General features: G+C 40.1%; 1 protein-coding gene across 1 annotated transcript in view; it reads left to right on the forward strand.

The window, feature by feature from the left end:
• Positions 1–22,624, forward strand: part of PSD3 (pleckstrin and Sec7 domain containing 3) — a 248,900-nt gene extending 226,276 nt beyond the window's left edge. Inside the window, exon 14 of the mRNA XM_012724889.1 lies at positions 14,136–22,624. Coding sequence (XP_012580343.1) covers positions 14,136–14,351 — 216 coding nt within the window. The 3' untranslated portion in view covers positions 14,352–22,624. The remainder of the gene's footprint in view (positions 1–14,135) is intronic.
• The last annotated feature ends 339 nt before the right edge of the window (positions 22,625–22,963 follow it).

The raw sequence follows: 22,963 nt of genomic DNA on the forward strand, positions 1-22,963 counted from the left end.
CCCAGATGCTCTTCCCTCGTCTTCACTTTTGAAAGTCCTGTCCATCTTTCAAAATGCAACCCAAATTCCTCCTATGAAATTCTGCTTGAAACCTTTCAGCTGAGATGATTATTATTTTTTAAACATCCTCGTTTGTTTTTCACAGTACAGGATTTCTCCCTTCAGATGCCATCCTGCTACCAAAGTGCCCACAGGTGTCCACTACCCTCTGCTACTCCCCTGTTCTCTCCTCCCCTCTCCCTTCCTGGGCATCTCAGATCTATGTCTGCTTTCAGGGTCAGTCTTATAGTTTGTTTTTGTCTGGTCCTTTATTTCTCTAGATTCCACATGTAAGTGACACCAGTTGGTATTTATATTTCTCCTTCTGTCTCACTTCACTTAAAATAATTCCTTCCAGTTCCATCCATGTTGCTAAAAATGGCATGAGTGTATCTCTTTTGATAGCTTTGTAGTATTCCATTATGTATATTACCATATCTTCTTGATTCCCTCTTCTGTTCTGGGGCATTTAGGCTGTTTCTTAGCTATTGTAAATAGTTACTAGCTGAGATTAATCTGTTATAGTCCTGACCACAGTTCACTTGATGCTGAAGTTTTTTTAATGTCTTTGCAGCTATGGTAGCTTCTCTACTACTTCCCCCTACCTAAAATTATGAGTCCTTAGAGTACAGATATCTCAAGTTCATTTCTAGTGTGTATTCTACATTTGTTGAACAGGATTTCATGGAAGCTGAAAAAGTCGCTTTCTGGGCTATAAAAATCCCTGTTGCAAAGTGTGGCCTTGGATCCATATATTGGTCAGTCAGGCAAGCCCTTGCTCTGGACAGATGAAGAGAAATCCCTATTTTAGTAAAGATACAGTTAATTAGTGAGACCTGTAGAAACCTTACCAGCAAAAAACTAGAAAAAAAAAACAGCAACAACAAAAATCTAAGCAGCTCCTCTTTCCCCCCTGGCTTGTTCATTCTTGGGAAATGGAAGCTCTCAAAAAGCAATCATATTTCTTCACACTTTCAGAGTGAATTTCAGCCACAGACCCATTTTGTTTCACACTTGCTAATTAAATTTCCCAACACCTCAGTCCCCTGCTTCCAGCACTCATGCCTTACTTTGAGCCCTTGACTCTGAAGGCTGACAGCCCCATACCTAGGATGCGGGGGTGGTTGCAATGCATGAAGGTTGTACTGTTAGAAGGGCTAAGGACGCCCTGCCTTTGGGTCTACTGAAAATGCAACCCAGTAAGAGCCAGTATTTTCATTTCCTGTCAGGATCTTAGACCATACTTTGTGGGGATTAAGTCTTGCTTTCATCAAATTGTCACCTCAAGTAGCCTGAAGATTCAGGACCCTGGCTCATTAAATTGATATTCAAATGCTAATATGCCAAGTATGTTGGATTGTCTGTCAGGCTGCATTAACCTGTGTCTACCAGAGAGGTAGAAGGGTCCCTCACTTTATACATATCATCTAAGGAGGAATTTGTAAAAATAATCCTTTTTAAAATATCAATCATTATTTTTCGATAACTTAAAACTGAAATAGTGTATCTTATGGGATCCACTTTGCTGTTATTTCAACCACCAAAATGGCCTTTTATGTGCTCAAGGAGGTCTTTGTATCGGATTAAGTATTTTTTAAGCACCATTCCCTAAGCCAGCTGCTCAGTCCTTGAGTGTTTGTAGCCCTGTCCTAGTTTCTAGAACCTCAAATTAATGTTCCATATGTATCTGTTGAGTGACTGAATGGAATTTTCTGTTGTGTATAAAAGACAGCATTGGGATGAAGTAGTTCTCTGAGGAAGCTTAATCATTCCCCTGAAAACAAACCTGGTGGGCAGGTGAGAATTGCCTGCAGTCTCTGCAGTTCCCCATGAGCCTCACATGGGCAGTGGGAGTAAAGGAGACACTGATCTCTCCTGAGTCCTTGTCACCAAGGAGGACTTAGAGGCAGGATTAGCTCTCTCACCATTTCCTATAGAGAGTTTCAGAGAGTTCTTAAAACAGTACTAGTAGGGAAAAAATGTCTTCACTTTGTTATAATATGAAGATGGAATAATAATTGTTCCTAACTCTAAGCATCTCTGTTGTTTACATCCAAGTTGTTTTGATCATAAACATTTTGATCATGAACATTTTGAACAAATTCATAGCTCTTTCTATGCCTTAGCATTCCTCCAAGTTCTGATAAAAGTAAATAATTAGAAACTCTGGACAGTAAGTAGTCAGGGTCTTGTTTGTTTACTGTTGTATTTTAAATCTATACAAAATCTACAGCAAACAAAGAGGTGTCCATCTATCTTAAACTTAGCCAGTAAGAATCACTTTTACTTAAAACAGCCAAATTTCACTCACAGTAAACTATAATTGACAAAAGTCATGCCTCTCCCTTTGTTGATCATTAATGAAGGGGAAAGGAGAATGGCTTTGTTGTTGATTGAATTGTGCCCCTGAGCTGTGTTGTTACTTTTATGACTTCCTGGGAATCTAATCTCACCTGTGAAAGAGATTAGGCATCAGGAATATGCTTTAAGAGGCTCACCATCGTTTTCCAGTTTCATAAAATAAATATCAGAAATAGCTTCACTTCCTTTAGATTAACTTATCACTATTTCATTAAGTTCCCATTTCACTTCAAAATGTTTGAATTGATCTCCATGTATGTGGTGCATTTGGAAATTTATCAAGATGTGGCAATGGATATTTTGTACTAGATATTAAAATCTATAAAGCTCAAGCCAGTGACAGTACAGTATTTAATCTGTGCCAGGAAATTCCTGGGCCCTTGCAAAAACAGGCCCATTAAAAAAATTCCTTTGATAGCACTATAGGTGGCCCCAGAAATCTGGTTTTGTATTTCTTCAGCTTTCAAAACAATAACAATTAAAAGATACTGTTTATTCCAAGATGTTTTTCATGTAACATTTAAGATATCTCAGTGGCTCAGTACTTTGTCCTTAGACCTGAATAAGAAAAGGGAGATAGTGTTGCAGCCCAAACTATTAAAATATAGCTGTGCTCTAAGGGATTTGCTGATGGAATTAGTGAGGGTCAAGTTCATAGAGTCTCCCAAGGTGCACTGTAGAGCCTAGTGGAACCTAGTGGCCAATGTCAAGGAATAGTACTGGCCAGCACACCAAGTGTCATCATGTTTTCTTTGGCCAGCAAGTACTGTTGTTTCTTTTCATTGTAATTTGAATGCCTTTGGGGAAGACAGCTGGCTCCTCCCTACCCTCTCTAGTCACACCTAGTAGATTTGCATGGTTGAGTTAGTGGCCTAGTCATTGAAGATCTTTGAGTTTACAGCCCCTCTTCATAGAGATGGCATGGTGGTTTGTACTTTGCATCTTAGACCTTTGAATATGGTCTTTGGAGTCAACATCCCCTTCAGGGTTAGAAGTCAGGCACTTCTAGGTATATACGTTTTCAGGTTCTAGTCCACCAGGAAAGAAATTTCACTTCCCTGATGGCACAGCCCAGATGCAAAATAAAGTCCACTTGATGAGCTGGAATTCAGAGTGCTCACTCCCAAACCATGACCTGGAGTGGCATTTACTTATGGTGCAGGACAATACGGACTCACACTAACCACATGGATAGGAAACTCAATTTTAGAAACAACAAATGTCCACTATAGCAAAACATATATATGTCTTGGGACAGATATTTTAAATCTAAAAATCTGGGACATTCTTGAATCATGATGCATGGCCTGAATTTCTAATTTTTGGTGGTTTATAAGGTAGTATGATTCCTTCTGAAATTGATATATTTGAGAATAAGAACACATTTTATATGGAGTATCATTAGGAAACTCAAAAGGACTTCTATCTAATAGAGCTCATAATATGAATTTCTAGTTGTAAGCCACCAGTTGTATTGTTGGATTGATCTTTGCATGGTGGGGTGGGTAGGTGGGTCATTGGATCTTTTTCTATTTTGAACAAATTCTCTGCTTGTGATCTTAGCCTGTTTCTTTCTTTTTTTTTTTTTTTTTTTTTTTTTTTTTGGTCAAACTGAGATAAGGAATTTTCACATTATGGACCACTTTTCTTCCCACAGAAGTAGTGCAAGAGCACAGCTCAATATAGTGCCAACTGTCACAAAGCAAACTCACCTTCTGAAACAAAATAATCTAGCTATTAAGTTATAAGTGCCCATGATCATAAAAGTACAAAGATAGCAGTTATTACCCTTTTCTCCCCAGTGAAAGCAAGGGAGAAATTCAGTTAACTTAAAGGGGTTTTGTAGCAGGTCCAAGTCTGAGTGTACCAAGTCTCAGTCTTAGAATCAAGTCTAGCCCAGTAGCTAATATCATCTCCCTTACCAGAATCATCACAAAGGTCATTATGTGTTGGGATCAGAGAAACTAAGATTTGTAGCCTAATTGAATTGTTGAGGGGAACTTAAGAATTTTCTTTTTTTCTCTTTTCAGTAGACTACTAAGTGTTTTAATTATGAAAGTTAAGATCAGCAGTTGTCCAGTTAATAATAGAGACATAATTCTTTCATTGCCATTTGAAACTGCATTTTGTATGATATGATGAAAGAAGGCTAAGAAGTTCATGTTGTAACTGATGACGTTTGCTCTTTAAGGGGAGAGAAGCTTAGCAACAGGATCATTTGAGCCATATTTTAAATAGATGATTAAAAAGAACTAGGACCATACTGAAGAAGGCAGAATAAAGCCTTCTTGAAGTGACTTAAAATCACTCCCAATTGAAGTGACTTAAAATCACTCCCTATCCCTAACTCCTTTCTGATGCCTGAAATGTCTGCCTTGATAAAGGCCACTGCTTTGAGTTAAGGTATTGACTGCAGGAGAAAGGACAAATTCATGATAAAATAATAAGATTAGGGAAAAGACAAGCCTGGAAGTGAGGAGGCCATGTTAACCTTAATGTGTTTGCCACCTCGTTATCCTTTCTGCGTCCCTGTTTTTCTAGCTATAAAAATGAGACCAAATTGGATCCCTTCCAGCTCTATCTTTTTGAGGAAAATAACACATAACACCAGTTCCTTGCTTAGATTAATTCACTCTCAGGAAGATCCCTAAGGGTGTGAAACACAGAATATACTTTTACTTGAGGATGTCGGGGATCTAGACCAGCACTATCCTATACAAGTAAAATGTGACCCGCTTCCAGTACTTTAAATTTTCTAATCACCACATTTTAAAATTAAAGGAAAGAGGTGGCATTGATTACAGTAAGTTTTTTAATTTAACACTGTGCATCTAAAATATTGTCATTTGAACATGCAGTTACCACAAAACATTATTATAGTCCTTTTGTTTCTTACTAAGTCTTGAAAATCAAACCTAGAATTTTACACTGATGTTCTTTCTCCATGTAGACTTGCCATTTTTCACCTGTTCCGCAGGGCGAGTACAGTGGCTACTGGGTCACTCAGCTCGAGTAGACCACGCTGTCTACTAACCACACTGTCTGTTCAAGAACCCGTCAGGGGCTGGAATGCCTGTGAGCAGGCCTGATTCCGGGCTGTAAGCTTAACTTAAGAGATGGACATTGAGCTGATGTGTGACTGCTGTGCCTGTGTGACTGCTGATGGGTGGTGACCACTCTGACTTAGTAGTGCCTGTGCTATCCCATTGCCTGCTATTGGATTCTCCTGGGTTTGGATACAACAAAGAGAACGCCCACCTGGCGAGAGTGGTGTCGGCCACATCCCTTCAGGTGGCTTCTCCTATCAGTAACTTGTGAGATGAGAGCAAAGCAAACACATTTCCCTTGTAGAGAAAGTTCTCATTCCAGCTATGTGGATCCAGCCATGTGGATCACTTCTTCTTATCCACAAGGCCTTTCCGAGACATCCTCTCCCCATTTGTTTGCTGACTGCTGAGACAGAATCCTGGCCAACCTCTAGAGTCAGATTTACATAAGGGGTACTTTTGGAGTTTTTTGGATTTTGTTTTTCCCAGCATAATTTATCTCTAAACTGTTGTTTACCCTCTCTTCTAGAAGAATCAGTGTTATTTTGATATGAGTTTTAAAAACTTGCTTAAGTGCCTGACCTTAGATGAAGAGGCATATAGGAAGAACAGGCTAGTGAGATTCTTTAGTTCAAAATTAACTCAATAGATTTACAGTTGAAGCTTTTTTTCTTGAAAATAATCATATGCACAGTCAGAATTATTATCTAAAAAAACCTTGAGCACACATTCATTGGCGGCCGCGATCCTGGCTGCACTCATGTCCTGGGCTCACAGGAGCACTCACACTTACCTGCCGCATTCCTCCCGGAATGCTGTAAAGTACGCAGTGTCCTGTCAGTGTAGGTTTCTTCCTTGACCAAATCTGGCCTTCGGCGTAATTATGACATAACTAAATCATGACTGGTCTCCCCATTTCACTTCAGCACTCCATCCCCCACCCTCTGGGTCACCTTTCCCACCCATGGGCTAGTGTTGGGTTTTAGCCATGTGTCTTGCTCCTAAGTAGTTCTCACCCACTTAGAGAACCCTGAAAGTTTTGCCCCTGGGAAGGGGCCTGTCTCTCATGCTTCCCAGCAGGGTTTGACGCCTGGAGGGAATGAGGGACTTTGCGAGGGTCTGTTACTGGTGTTCTGATTCCAAGGGTCGAATGATGCTTTCCATGACAAGCTCCAATGTGAGCTCCTGACATCACCCACCACTGGAACACTGGAAGTGGGAATAGTAAAGGTGTAAAGCTGCGTTACACCCAAAAGCAGCTAATAAATTCTGTGGTTAAAAGTCATAAGAGATAACGCCTCCCTCAAATCCTTCTTCAAAACTTCCTGGAAAGACTGACCCTAGGCCCTTGGCACTGGAACGGCCCTTTCGAGGCTGTGAGACTGTGACGCACATCCGAGCGGCAACAGAGAACTCCCAGAATGTGCGTTTGAGGGATTCCTTGTATGACTTGACAAAATCCCAATCAAATGGGAAGCATAAACGAAATACAAACTGAAAGAGTAAAGACCATGCCTTGTGTAAAAGTGTTGTCATAGCAAACCTAAATTTTGCTTTAGATGTAACTTCCAGAAGGAAAGATTTAGTGAGAATTAGTTATGTTATTATTCTGTTAATAGTATTTCTCTAGCTCAAATTGCTTACCTTAGATAAGTAGAAATTTAACTTCATTACCCTGCATTTCCAAGGGCAGGTTTTTTTAACCATTTTGCTGAACAGCAAATTTTGAAATCTCATCAATCCAATAATTTCATTACACTCCTGTTTTAAAGGGGAAAGAATTTTCTTTTTTAGTAATTTTATACTTAGCCATTGTCCAAACCCTCACACAGGCTGTTAGGTGGGCCCTTAGGTACAGGCATAACGGGAGGGAACCCCAGCACAAAAGTTTGGGGGTGATAGGTCTTTGTAGCATTATTGGTGGGTTGCAATTAGAGAATTCATGTCTTGAATATTCCACCTGGAAAACACATGTGTTTTCTAAGTGAGTTTTGAGGACTTTTCGTTAAGAATTTTTTAAGTTAATTTTCAAAAAGATTTTTAAAACTAGATACTAGCAAAGACTGAGTTTATAGAAAGGGCTTTGATAACTAGAAAAACAACGTGTAAAGAATGAGAGACCTAGTAGGATTTTAAAAATCAGTTCTCAGCAGTAAAATTACCTGCAAAGTAAGCGCAAAGGTAAGAGCATCGAAGGGGCAGTCGTGAAGTGAGGTGAGCCCCAAGGAGAGAAGATCCATTCATTCAGCACCCTTTAAGGGGGGCCTGGGGGGCGCAAAGGCGAAGACAAGATGGAAGAGGGTATAGGAGCAACAGAATAGAGACAAAGTAGCTCTCCAACCCCTTTCTGCCAGCCTAATCTTTCTTTGTATTATCTTTTGACTTACTATACAAAAATAAACTTTATTTTAATCATTTTTACTTTTCATTAAATTTTTACTGAGGAAGCATTGATTGACAATACTATATGATTTTAGAGGTGTAGCTTTCAAACATTTTTTTTAAAGATTTATTCATTTATTCATACAGAATTGGGGTACAGGCCAGAGATGCGGAGAGTGAGAGGATTCACCAGAGACAGAGCAGGGAACAGAACAGGCAGATCAACGAAGTACACTGCTGAGGGGAGCAGCGGGCGGGTCAGGAGAGGTCTGCCGCGCCATGTGGTCACCTCTGGGGCAGGCAGGGATCGAACTCACGTGGAAGTGAATTAAGCTTCTTAGTGCTTTGCTTTAACCCACTGCACCACCAGGGAGGGCCACAAACATTTTTTTTAATGAAAGTCGCAGGGTTCATTAAAAGCAATATTATTAGCTAAAAGGGAGTCTGGAGTGAAAGAATGAAACTCACACATTTTTAGGTTTTTCCCACAGTCACAAATTAAAACTACAAACTGAAAATATATGTATTACTGTGTTTCAGAAAACACAGCCTGATGGGGGGAGTAGCATAGAGAAAAAAAAACTTACATTTTTCTTTTAAAAATACAAGTTTTTGCATTGCTGTCAGATTAAAAAACTCTGCTTTGAATATAATTGCTTTCTCCAGGTACCAGGTAGAGGTGGGTGTGCCTGCAGGCCCCAGAGAAAGTCTGCAGAGCCTCTTCCCTGAGAATCAAAAGAGAGATAGACCAAGTCTTCAATGGAACAGTTACTTTCATAAATAAATAGATCTTTTAAAAAACCCTTGCTTTATTTGCTTGTTTGATTTTGTTGGTTTGTTTCCTTGTTTTCTAGTGTACATACCTGGAAGCAAAAAATATTGTGCTGTGTACATGACATTACTGGGTTTCTTCTCATTTCAGGTGCAGATGGCCTTTTCCCCTGCCTGCCTCAGGAGGGGAAATGTCAGGAGGAAATGTATTCAGGGTGTGATTGCTAGAGCAGTGAGGCTTGAATGCAAATAGAAAGGAAAATTGCAGCACAGTTTTATTTTCATTCAGGCTGCTACTGTCATATTCACTTACCAGAGACCAGAAGGAGATAGTGTTTTAATAAATGAAATAGAAAACGATAAAACAGTGCTCTAGAGAAAAGAAACTGCTCAGTCACATACTTGCTAATTTTTACATGCAAATGATTAAACTTTTTTTCAAGTAATATCAACCGTTGTGACTTCTTTTTCAGCAGGCAATTAGCATTCAACCTAAGCAGCAGCTGCTGGACCTTATGTACTTTTTCTCCCTCGTTGTCACTGCAACTAGTAAAAAGGGAGTTTTTTCCTTTATATTGGAAAAATATTTTTGCAGGTAATCAAAAACCAACTTAATAGGTAAATATATTCAGAATATTTTAAAGATATTCAGAGTAAGTAGTAAGGACATTACAGAGTGAAGAAATTTAGTTAAAAAAAAAATGCCAGTAAGCATTTGAATTGTCCTTGACTCAGGGTCACAAAATTTACATCCATGAAATCACAAGCCTTAAGCAAGAAGTTGAGGGAAAGAGTTTGCAGAATGGACAGAGCTGCAGAAAGAGTGTTCAGATGCTTGTCTGCAGAGACTAGCCAGCTCAATTTGATCTTCTGATAGTGGACTTAGATTACACAGTCAGGATGCTAGAAATCTGTTCACACTGTTGAAGAATTCCTTAAGAAGAAAGCTGAGCATACAGCTGTGAAATTTTTTTGCAACTGATCTGGGAACGAAGCAGCAAAGATAAAGACAGAATCTAATAACGTGACACATTGTCCCTGTGGCCTAGCTTCTTATTCTCAGACTTTCTCTCTCTGCCCTTCCTAAAGAAAGACATACCTGAAAGGCTGCGCAGTAAAGACTAAATAATGAGAGGAGGGTGGATGGAGGCCATCCCTGTTAGTGAGTGGCTGTCACACAGGTCAGCTGACCATGAGACTGTTCTTTTCACTGCACGTTGCTTCCTGCAGAGGCAGAGGCAAGGTTTCCATCCTCGTTGGTTTCTGTCCCTTTTCATTTTTAACCTGCCCTGGAGCTATGGTAATTCTTGCACAGTGATTACTTTATGGCATGAAATTATATTAACTGAAGCATTCCGTTTTTTTTTTCCCCTTGTCACCATCTGGTTATGAACATTATTGTCAGAGCAAAGGTGTAAAATGTCAGTGTTGTCATTATTGATGTGTTTAGTGTCAACAGCAGGTCCCTCTGACATTAATATTGATGAAGCTACTAGTCTCTGAGCTGGGGAACTTTGAATCTTAGGTTAATACTGAAGTTTTTATCTGTGATTCTGCAGGGAAATATACATAAGAATTACCAGGCATGGGAATTCAGAAATAAATAACCACTGATGAGTCCTTATCAAGGGAGGCTTTAGTTAGAGGTACACTTTGGAGGCTGCTCCTCGAGTGAGAATGAGATCTTATTACTATTCAGATGAAGAACCCCCATGTTCCACATGCAGTGCTTATCATTTTATTTTTATATTCAAAGTGAATAATAAAATTGTATCTTCATTTGATACAACATAAGTGGCACTCAGAAAATGTCTATTTTATAAATTTCAAAAGCATGGCATAAACTACTTTTCTTCCTCTGTAGAGAGTGCTCCGTTCTTAAGCACTGTGTAGGGTTTCCTCCGCATGGGGTCTGGACTGCTCCTGTCAGGTAGCCTAAAGGAGGCTGCGGGGGTTAGCTCAGCAGAAGCTGGAGGGCCTTTAGGCCTGTGATTCGGGGCCGGACCACAGCGCTCTGATGGAAAGCCTGGCATTGTGCAGCACTAAAGATGCAGGTGTCCCCAGAGCTCACCAGCAGGATGATCAGAAAGTTTTTAGTCTCTAAACTGGTGAAACTGATTTGCAGATATACTTCTTGCTTGCTTGCTTTGCTTTTTCTTACATACTGGCTTTAATTGAAAAAAGATAAAATTCATCTTCTCCAAAAGCAAGAAAGCAAGTCAAACCTGCCAAAGACCATGTGGTTGCACAGGTAGGAAGAAGTGTGATGTTTCCACCCTCAAAGGGGAGACTCTGAGGAAAGAGCAAAGAAGAGTGTTTTTCTTTACTCAGAGGTGATCTTTTTTGACCCCCCCAAATCCTCTGGATAAGGATTTGCACATTTTGATGCACATTTTGAGTGTGGAACCCAGAAGGACCTGGCTAAAGCCAGTTGCTAAAGCCCAGCACCTACTGAATAGCTTCAAGATTGGAATGTGTTTTCCTAAAATATTTTGAAGGGCTATTTGGCTGGTTTCAGTAAAAGCCAGACTCAGAGAGTGTAAAGAAGCAATGCAGAGGCCATGCTACTGGCTGCTGTGGCCTCTGTCCCTGTAACCTTTTGTTAGCTCAGAACTAGAACACAGTTGGGAGGTTCATAAACCCACGAAGGCTCTGTTTACTTGTTTCACTTAGCAGCAACTGAGCGCTTCTGCCTTTCCTGCTCATCTGATGACTGGTGTGCTGGTGCTTCTGTGATGTACCCTTTGTTGATTGACACTGATGTGATTTATTTGAGACAACAGCTTTGTCGCTAGAGCTGTAGAATCAGTGGATGCAACGGCTTTGCTTCACGTACTTCCGGGCAAATTTTTCTGATAGTATCAGTCTCTGCAAAGACTAGTAGAAAACTGGCTCTATCATCATCTTTCCCTTTGTTCTCCTATCAAGACATCTCAACAAAATTGTCCTTTGTACCATTTGCATTAGGTAGATGCCCAGCTTTGTGAAGTAGTATGCCTCATACTTCTGTCTTACTTTTATTTGTAAATTTCCTTTAGCTCATTTAACTAAATCTTATTCCTATGACGAGTAGTTCTTTCCTGAATTTTAATCTTCCCACCAAGGTAATTCAGAGGCAGATTAAGTACTCGAATAAATGGGACTTTAGAGCCAGTGTGCCCTTTGGATATTTAGTTCAGTCCCCTGATTTCACTGATGCATAAATTGATGTGTAATTCTGATGACTTTGTTCATTAACAAATTTTCTTACAAACCCTTATGTAGGTGTCTGACAAAAGCTTAGTATTTTATTATTTTACTTTGGTATCTTATTAAAATGGAAATCTATATCAATTTCAGCTGCAGTTAACATCTGATGATCAGTGGCTTAATCACTTAGTATATTTATTATTCATTTTAACAAGGCATTTAGAAATTGTCGGGAGTCTCGGATTTGAATCTAGCTCATTTTGTCTTCAGAACCCTCGGCTTCTTCTCTTCTCAGGTCCAGCACGTTGTGTTTCTGTCTTCATGTCGTTGCCCTATGACACAGGGTGGCAGCTTTAGGAATCATGTCCATGGCAAGGGAGGAATAAGTGTGAGACCAGTACTTTTTCCTCTAAGCCCTGTCCCTTTCATCAGGAAGCGAAATCTTTTTTCTAGAAAACCCCACCCTACCCCCCCCCGAGAAAACTTCTTGCAGTTTACTGGCAAAATACCCCCTGGCCTGCCTTAACTGTAGGAGGCGAAAGTAAAATATTTGGATTTTACCAGCCTTTGTAGCAGGAGGGTAGAAGAGACGGGGAGATTGTGAGTGGCTTTTGATCAGCCAAACCAATGATATCTGTTGGAGCAGCCATTCTGAAACATACATTTGCATATATATCTATATTTTTATAAACAGACAGGAAACAGCTGGAGGGTTTGGGTTGTAGGGTCAGATTACCTGACCCTCAGGTGAAATCCCAGCTTCACTTTTTTGCTAACTCTAACCTAGAATGTTTCTCTACCTGTATTTCCTTTACTGTACATTTGGTTACCAGTTGAATATGATCACTGTGTGATTAACCCCGGGTCTGTATGTGGCACTCAAAAAATGTCAGCATCATCAGCCACATCAACACAGACCAAGCCTGGATTAAGCTTAATGATTCATAGTTTTTCCCACTTTGGAACAAAGCAACTTGAAAGAGTAGCTTCAACTTCATAATTACTAACTTAAAACTGAGATGCAGAATTTCAAGACTAGAAAAATCAGGTCATAGCAATTGTCTGCCTTTGTTGGGACAATTTATAACTGACATGCTCTTTTATTTAGAGATAAACCACTTCAGGTCTCCTATAAACCCTTCTTGAGTTGAAGCAGCATGGTAAAAGTTTTATTTTGACTAGAATCTGTCAAATCAAGGATCTGATACATACATACATATATAATAATTCTATATAATTATTTGAATAGAAACTTTTAAATAAAGCACTGCCAGTTAGCACTAAAGAAAAAAAACAGTCTCTGCCATGTTTTTCTCAATTATTCCTAGAAAAAGATAGTCATGCTTAGAGAATAAGGGAGCTATTTAAAACATGGTTGAGATTTGGTAATCCTAGCAGGAAAGCAGTGATGGGAAATCTGGAGCACCTTTTAAAAAGGCTTGTGGTTTTCAACTTATAGTCGCCTCCTGTTTTTGTTTTGTTCCCCCTGACCTCTTATTTGGTTTCCCTACATTCCTCCTTGAAGTGAAACCACCCACTAAATTAGTTCACTGAACATAGTCCTTTACAGCCGCATCCATGTTGCTGTAAATAGCATGAGTTCATCTTTTTTGATTGCTGAATAGTTAGGGGAAGGGAAGAAGAGGGATTAAACAGGAACTAGGAGAACACAGTAGACTATGGTGATGGTTCACAGGCGACTTGGTGGTAGGAATTTTACGGGGACACCTGAGAGGAGAAATCAAACATTGTACAAAAATGAATAATGATGTAAAATATGTATGTGTATGTATGTTTTTGTATATGTATATATTAAATGGTGTGGTTTTGCAGAGGTTAAACCGTAGCATCACCATAGACTGATCCCTGGAACTGAGTTTTTGTAGAGTTACAGGGAGTAGGACAGACAGTGAAGGAACACTTTTAAGCCAGGCTTAGCCAAGGTACATGAAAAGAAACACATAATTCAATCTGTGTCATGTGTGGGAAGCTCAGATGACTTGAGAAAGAATTCTAAGAGCCATCAAGTTGCCAAAAGCCAGTGTTTACAGCACCTCCAGTGTAGACCCTTCTTAGTACTTATTAGTGTCCCGGATCCTGATTCTCCCATCTAATAGTCAATAATTCTAACTGGTATTTCTTCAGAATGCAAAACAAACAGGAACTAAAATTCTAACTTAATTTCTAATCTAAATAAATGAGCCCATCATTCAGTCTCTTACAACTGTATCCCACTTTGGAGAATTAAACCAAGTTTGCATGACCAAACAGACTTGTAGGTTTCTCTGCACACATGTGTCTGTGAACTGTGCACTGACTAACATTCTTCTTTGACTTTCCTTCCAGAAAACCCGTTATGAAACATATGTCAGTATTCTAAAGGAAGGAGGCAAGGATTTCCTGATTAACAGTGAAACTGAGGCTGCTGGACTGAAGAAGTCACATTCTAGTCCTTCACTGAACCCAGATTCATCCCCAGTCATTGCCAAGGTCAAGCGTAACGTGTCTGAGAGAAAAGATCACCGACCGGAAACACCAAGCATTAAGCAAAAAGTTACTTAAGAGTCCATCTGTGGCCAGGAAGTGCTGGTCATGGAGCAAAATAGGGTTTTCAAGATCTTTCTGGTAAATCCGTAAACATATTTAAAAAAAAAGTCTGTGACTAAATGGTGCATTAGTAAACTTTTCTATTGTGTATTTTCGTTAGTTTTCTGTACAGATTGTCTCTTTGCTCTTGATTTCTTTGCTCTGATGAGTTTTGCTATTTGATTACTAATGCACCTTTTTTGTGAGGGGGAGGGGATCGTAATTTCAGATTGAATTATGTGTCTCTTCTCCTTTGGTTTTCTCTTGTTTGCACTCTGCTCAGTTGTTTCATGTAGTCTCAGATCAGCTGTTACACTTTTTTTTAAGGTTAAAAATTTAATCTATTGTGAAACTCTTAACTGGACAAACTTCGTAGTTTAGTAAATTCTAGCCAGAGTTAATATAAGCCTTTATATGTGAAATCTTGCCCAGTCACAGAGGTGGATTGAGCACTTACAGAAGTTCAACTGAGATTGCAGTTCTGGGAATCAAGATGTTCCAGCGTGATGCAGCTCTGACAGCTCTTAGTGCTTGTTGAGTTGTGACCCTGCTGGAAGCCAAGAAAGGAGGCATGAAGAGTGCAGGACTGGAGGACCTAGAAGCACCTTCACTTGCTTGGAGGGTTGATTCTGCTTCAGCCACACAGGGAAAGAGGAAGTAGAATCTTTTTGCCATTAAAGGTTGAGGAAAGATTGACACCAAGTTCATACTGTTTGCTGGATGGCAATAGCAAGAATGGACTCTTGGGGAACTGTGGTGGTGGCCTGTGTTTGATCTGCAGGAAAGTGTTACACCCCCCCCACCCCCACCCTTGGGGTATAGACTAGGAATCCAGAATCATCTTTGTTACCAGTACCCTGCCATTCAGAAATAAGTTCTTTTTTTTTTTATATATAACACATATATAGATGTGGAGTTATCTCCTGGTTGTAAGAATAGTGGGGTCTTCCTAACAAAATTATGTTGAAAATGGAACCCCTTTTGTTCTTTCTTTAATCAAGACAAAATAAGAGAGGGAAAAGTAGTTACATTTGTCCAGCAATAAAATAGCAACCCTTTAAATTAAATCTGAAAGGAGGAAACCGTCTGAATGAATTGTGGTTGGAAAACAAAATTCTGGTGGTTACGTATGCAGAGTTACCTATGCTGTTCTTTTCTGTCTCTGACAGCCGCTGTGCTCTGCTACTACTTAACTTTCTCCTTAAGATAAAGTCTTTATCTCATTTCAATCATTTCTTCCTGTCTACTCAAAATAATTCTATCACCCTTATAATCATGAGCATGTTCCAGAGACAGCTCTTTGAAATTCAGATGGTAAACAGAACATTCTCTTGTCGAGAAAGAGAAAGGAGTGAAAATTGAGTCCTTTATGAGTTAGAACTTGATGACTCTGAACCCTTAAAACCTTGTGACCCTTAAGACTGTAATGTCCACAAATGACACAACTTAAGAATGAATGGAATCACTTTCTATGCCTTTTCCCACCTACAGAAATTTGCTTTAGTTCTACTCAGTTTATTAAATAAAGGTACTATGACCAAAGAATCCGAGGCCCACATGAATAGCATGGTCCTGGCCCATTAGAAGAAACCTGCTATTAAACCCTGATAGCTCCTAATGGCATATTGGTCTCATGTATCAGCATTATTTCTAGGATTATTTATTAACATTCTGTTCCTCCATCTATAAATGCCCATTTGTACTGGTGCCCAGAAAAGAGTAACCCTTCTCCAAGGTTGCTTTCCGTGTGATGTCTTTTGCCACGCCTTTGAAAAACGTGTTCTTGCTTAGGTGAAGGCAAGGACTAAACTGATGTCTGAAAACTAAGAAACAACAGGGCAGTTACCGTCTGGGCTGGTACCTGATTCTCTGACTCTAAGATTTTCGCAAGGGAATCATCTTTCTTCCTGTTTGTGTGCTGCCTAGTTACTTATCCTCAACAAAAGGGAAAGAGGCGAATAGGTGTTATCTCGTGAGTTTCAGTAGCTAAAGAAAATAAACACCCCTGACTGCTTGAATGTGTCTGCCCACAGCGTTAGTGTGTCTATGTTTATAGAATGTCTCAGTGACTTAATTATAGTGTATAATAGACATGGAATGGTACCTAGCCGCAGTGATTCTGACATGTAAAATGGTTCTGAAATAGTGGCTTAGCCTCAGCACCACTATAGCTCTGTTCCCGTTATAGGACAGGATTCACCAATATTACCTCCAGGAACTTCAGGATAAGCTAACTGGATGAGAAGGGTGCTTTTGAAGCCTCAGTGTACCACATTTGCATAGGTTCACTTTAAAAACAATGGCAAAACTTGTTTTGTGAGCCAGCATACCAGATTGTCCAGCCGGAAGTCATCCATCTTTTGGAGCTGGGCTCAGAACACCTCTCCCCTGAAACCTCTGGAGATCTTGTCTGTTGGTGCACCTTGTAGTCCAAGAATTTGTCCTATGCTTGAAAATGGCCCCTGATTTGACCAGATTCTCAAATCTTGCCCATAGCTAGCTACATTTTCTTTTGTGATGAGTTCTGTCCTATGGCATCTAGTCAGAAGAGATTGAAGACATTTCCTTTCACGTCGACTTCAAGCCTAACTTCATGGTACAGGGGAGTGCTCCTCATCCCTTCTGTCTAATGGTACTCCTCCTCCCACATCCCCATACCTCACCTGTATCTCAGCACCAGGAGCCTTGGGATTTGTCTCCATGCGATAACTCATTGTTCCTCTTCACATAAATATACTTCATATTAAGGTTTAGTATAGAAAATCTTGATGGGCATCAAAATACCTTGAGGATAGTCTTGTTGCAAAATTGATCTTCAAAGTGTCCCATGTGTAAAGTGTGAAGGTTTTAGGGTTTGTTGGTTTTTATAGGGAGGTATCAGAAATTCCTTGTTAGCAGTCAAAACTTAATGACTAGCATAGCATGGAATCCTTATTTTATCGCCAAACCATAGACATGGTTTAAAGGATTACCTGTTTAAACATTGTTTTGCTAGTTCTTAGGGATGCCTAGTTAAAATAAGCAATATTTTTTCTGTGCATTTTAATTTCTCTCAGAGAAACTGACCTGTGGGCGAGTCCTCAGTAGATGTTTATTTGCAGGATTCTAGGTAGCCTTTTCTATTGCTCTCAGTTAGGTAAAGAAGATAGAAATTGACTGTGGAAGCTCCTCTGTCTACTACATTGACTGTTATCCTAATTCAGAAGATGCAAATTGTTTCCTAATCAAAAATGATATGAGGGAATTTACTCTGGAAGGGGAAAATCAACTGACTTTTCCAAGTCAACTTAAATTGGCCTTTTGAATTTCTAAATTCAGCCTGTGGCCAAACCCTAGAACTTTGAGCCTGGGAAAGAATTTACGTAACCAGCAGGGAGGGAGGCCCTTTGCCTAAGCACAAAGTCACAGTTTTATGTTGCTCCCTCCACTGTAAGGAGCTTGGAAGATGTTCTTAGGTAAGGCAGGGCCTGCTCTGGCCATGAGCTGCAGCTCTTCTGCCTTTTTATGTAATCTTGATCATTGGAAGGCAATTGACCTCAAAGACATTCCTCCATTGTCTTACTGTCAAGACTTTCTTGGGTTTAGTTAGGTGTCATTTGAACTCCTTTGGCATTTTTCTTTGTAGTCGTAAGTTAAACTCTTTTTACTAAGCCTGACTTCACAGGGAGTTGCTTGACTTTGTAGGTCAAATCTCTGCACTTTAGTTCTTGTGGCTCAGTGAGTTAGTGGCCACCTTCCATCATTTCAACAATCCCTTTACCTTTCAAATGACAGATTTTTTTCAGTTCTGAAATTAGCACTGTTGAACAAAGACCCAACTTGGCATCCTATAACGTGTTACAAATAGAGTCTAGTTAATGTACAATAGTGTGACTTTGGATTTAAATAGCCTCTGCTTTTCTTATTGAGCATAAGTTACTCTGACAGAAAGAGATCAGTCAGCTTTGTAGGCAGATGCACCTCTGGGCCTACCTTTATCTAGAACTTTCTGACTCTTTTCTCCCCTGCCAGGCTGCCAGCCAGCCAAGGGCAGCAGATGTCTCCAACAGTCCTTTGACATCTTACCCTACCAAGTCATCCAGAGGACTTGAGACATCAGTAGTTTACCACAAAATAATCCCAACAAGCAATAGTGAGGTACTTTTCTGTCACTGTTTTCCTTTCACATTCCCATTTAATGTCTCGCTCTTCAGAGAACTGATGTCCTGAGCCTTTGCACCTAAACCCTTTGCATCTGGTGTCCAACCCAGTGGGCAGCCTTCTGCTCACACAATAACAGGCCCATTGCAGGTAGAGAGAATGTCTTCCTAGGGAGAATGTCAGTAAATACTTGAATATGCATGACAGTTTGTTGACTTGAATGCAACCACAAGAAAATACTACAAGTTAAGTACTTGTATATAGGGTAGGTTTCCTTAAGTCTCTTTGACCCATTCTCTGTAGTTAATGTGTGTATCTGTACTATTGCAGGCTTTTGAAGAAAATTCATGTAGATAGTATGTCAGGCATCAAAGAAAATGCTTCCTGTCATTTGCCAATGTCATATTTGTGGGTATTTATAGTTGATTGTATGTATGTATATGTATCCATATGTAGAGTGTGTAGCCATAGATGATATATGTACATCAAATTTATTTTTGTTCTTAATAACCAGTGTGATATGAAAAGCAAGTAAAAACCTCATAGGATTATAATGCAGTTATTGAGAGTATATATAGTGGTACTGTTTTATTAAACTTAAATTCAAATGATATTTTGATTAAATTTTTTAATAATATTTTATGCTAGAAAAGTCCGTCTTTGAGCTTTGAATCACCAGGGCAAAAATGACTCTGAACTAACTTTGTGAAACTATTTCGGTGTACTGTGTACAATACCTAGGGTGTAGCTCATTATAATTTGGGACATATAAAAAGAAAAAACAAAACAAACAAAAAAATACAGCCAGCCTGTGTAGTCTTACGAGTTCAGTATTAAGAAAGAGCACTTAGACATTAAGTCAACTGACTTTGGGCTTATTACAAAATGTGATGCTCTATAGCACACGTTCTTTATTGTTGTAATTAGCCCAGGAAAATAGAGCTTTCAGAAGAATGAAATCGGTACCCATCCGGTCGCCACTGTACCTGTGTCTGTGCCGTAGTAGATGGAACCACCGTCCAGTGACCCTCCCTGACCGTCTTCACCTTTCCAGAAACATTCCAGGGGCTGAAGTTGATCAGGGCTTCCCAAGAGCGGGTACTGTAGTCTAGGTTTGCAGTTGCACAAATTAGCACTAAGTGTCACAGGTAAAAGAATTGCAGGACAGGCTACGGACCAGGTTAAAACTTTATTTAATATTTTTATACTTCGGTCTCTTTTCCTGCCTCTCCCCAAAGAAGAGCCACTGGCCTTAGTTGTTTGAGCTTACTGCTTCTCTTACAGTGTGTAAATAGATAACATAGAGATTAACATTTTATTAACCAGCATGTTTGGTGTATTTAAATTAGCAATTGAGTGCATTTGAGTGAGTGGTGGGGTGCAGTGTACCCGTGTCAACACACTGCCTCTTGTTCTTTGTATCTGATTCTGACAGTGGGAGCTGCGGCAAGGGAGGCCCGTCTTCAGCTCCAGGCTGTGGTGGTTTCTTGGTAGTTACACTTGATTTTTTTTTAATTAATTCTACAGTCTCAAACTATTTTTGCAAATGTATCATATTTCTTAATTTGTTCTTGCCATGCTGTGAACTGGCTCTGTGACTGAGCAGCAGGGCCCATGTTCTACAAAAGTGTGTTTCCTTCTAAAAATTATAGTGGTTTGCAAAAACATCCATTTGATTCAGAAATCATATAGAAAAGGAGTAGCAATTTCATTTTGGGCCTTAATCATTTGAAATGTCTGGACTTTTACTATAAAGCCATGTAGGTTATAAAGCCAAGTAACCATTTGGCTTGGATAACAATATCCACTCTATAGAGAGTATATATGCACATTGATTTGTAATGCCACAAGGAGACATTTTTTAAGCTATAGGAACAAGAGAATTAACTAGACCAAACTGAAGTGGGGGTGGGGTGGGGGAGATTGGGTAGGGTGAGCTGGTTGCCTTCCATTCGGGGCAGCTATGCGTGTGTCAGGCCTCTGCTCCTGAGAGGTTCAGATCCAGTTCACTGTAACCTTAGGTGTGTGAGGGGGAGTACCCTCACGTGTACACACACTTGCACACATGTACACATAGTAAATGTTTTAAGTTACACAAACTTAAGACACAAAGGGCCAAGGCGTTGTAAAGGTGATGAATGAAGGGAGTGGACATTACATCACAGAATGTTTTCCAAGGGCCAGCAAGGTGCTTGAACTTCATTGTTTTAACTCAGAGATGCATTGCACTTTCAACCAATCAGTGACCGGATGCGTAGCACGTCCTTCCTGGTGTCCCACCGAGTTGATGACTTTCTTGTATCTCATGAGTAGCTATGCCCTGGCATCCCAAAGTAGCCTGGGAAAAATGCCAGAAAACTGGTATGCATCCTTGCCCAGGGTGGCATTCCTTTGAGAAGTACAAGGTCAGACGCAACAAGCACTTAGCATGGAGCACTCTGTGGACTGTCCACACTCCCCTCTGAGCTGTATGCTGAACAGGTAGGCACTTTTCCATCAGCAACGACAGCCAGGAAGGATGTGAGAAGGAACCTAGCTAAAATAGATTTCCCTTTGCAGGGTAGAGAGCTGAGCTCTCACTAATAGTGTTAAAAAATAAGCACCTTAACTTCAATTCCTGAAAATGTTGGCTAGAGAAAATTTTGAAATTTCCTTTCCTGTCCCTCCTGAGCCTGCATTGCGAAGTCTTCAGACGCTCCCAAAAGTGTTCCAGCCACAGGCTCAGTTAAGGACAGCCTGCAGGCCAGAGGCTCCTTGCTCTGAACCCTGAACCGCAGGGCACTGAAGTGGGGGGATGGTGTGGCCTCTTTACAAAGAGGAGCTCCCCCCCACCCTTGCCTTCTGCACAGGGGCTTCTGAGCCTCAGCACACCCTGGGCTTCACACCCCCCATCCTGGATTTAGAAATCCAGCTGTCCCAGCGAGCTGACCCTGCTAAGGCAAAATATGAAAACAGAGGGACTGAGTCTCGGGGGTGACATATGACATGGGTATAAAAAAAAAAACCTCTGACTGATGTCAAGACCACATATTTTGCCTCCACAAGATGTAAGCTGGCACACTGAGTACCCAGGGATGGCTGATATCTTTGCCTTTGCTTCCATATTTCTGGAAATGGGTAATGTTCCATTTCTGTGGGAAGGGTTAGGAACACTAAGCCTACTGCTTAGCACTTCTGCTCAGTCTCTATGAGAGCTGTCGTGTAACGACTTCATGCCTCCCTGAATTCCCTTCTACCTCAACTTGTAGAAGCCCATTTCTAGAACAGAAATGTACGCAAGTGGAGGAGTAGCACTGTCGGCCCTGATTATGCAGTGCAGGCAGAAGGATGGTAGTTTGTACCTGTGAATATACAACAAGCTTTTAACTTTTCCAGCCTATTTATCTGGATTATATTTACTGTGGCTCAAACTAATGGACAGTGTGGAACATTCCTTTACCTTCAAAGTTTTCTTCACCAATCATTTCAGTCTCATTGCAGTCCTGGTGCCATATGTCCCTGCAAATTGTGAAAGTAATTAGTGACAAAATAGCAGCCTACTCCTTTTCAGTGGCCAAACTGTCAGCATTAGCAGACTTGAGTAAGCTAGCGGTACCGGATCATGTACTGGAAACCTGTTCCTCACTGTCACCCACCAGATTCAAGAAATGCCATCTCCTAAGAAATTGTGGCATTTATGGTGGTCACCTTTTGAATGGAACAGTAATTTCTGTGGATATTGTTAAAGTGTTTAAAGACTATTTTGAAATTAAGTTTACATTTTACAATTGCTTTATTTTTTATTAAAATAATTGTATATAAATATTACCCTATTTCACTGTTGAAGTAAAACCTAAACCGTGTAGACCAGTGAGTCAGCTGATGTGTATAGAAGCTGTGACATATAAATAGTACATTTCTCTATTGTGTAAATGTTCATGAATATAATTGTTCCTGTGTTTTTATAAGTTGGGGGTAATTTGTTGTTGTACAACAACAAAATTTATTGCATTGAAATGGTTTTTATGTCATAGAAATCATGCAAAATAGTGAAGGATTTAAAATATGTATATGATATATGTAAATGTACAAACTTTAGAAAGAAATAAATCCAACAAATTTCAATCGTTTGGGAAATGTTCTTTTCTTAAGCAACTAGAAAAATACCTTTAAAAATCAACAGGGTTTCCCTGTTGACACAAGGATTAAAGTCTCAGCACTATCAAGCTATCGCCAGCCACTGCGCCATGAGTTTGACCCCTGGCCAGAGAGGTGACCCACATGGCGTGGCAGACCTCTCCTGTCTTGCCCACTGCTCCCCTCAGCAGTGTATTTCAGGAGATCTGTCTGTTCTGCTCCCCACTCTGTCCGGTGAGACATCTCACTCCCCGCACCTCTGGCCTTTACCTCAGTTCTTGTATGCATAAATAAAATCTTTTTTAAAAATAAAAAAATGACAGTGTACACCT

This window comes from Condylura cristata, unplaced genomic scaffold (assembly GCF_000260355.1).
Source record: "Condylura cristata isolate star-nosed mole 26May11 unplaced genomic scaffold, ConCri1.0 scaffold00014, whole genome shotgun sequence".
Classification (NCBI taxonomy): Eukaryota; Metazoa; Chordata; class Mammalia; order Eulipotyphla; family Talpidae; genus Condylura; species Condylura cristata.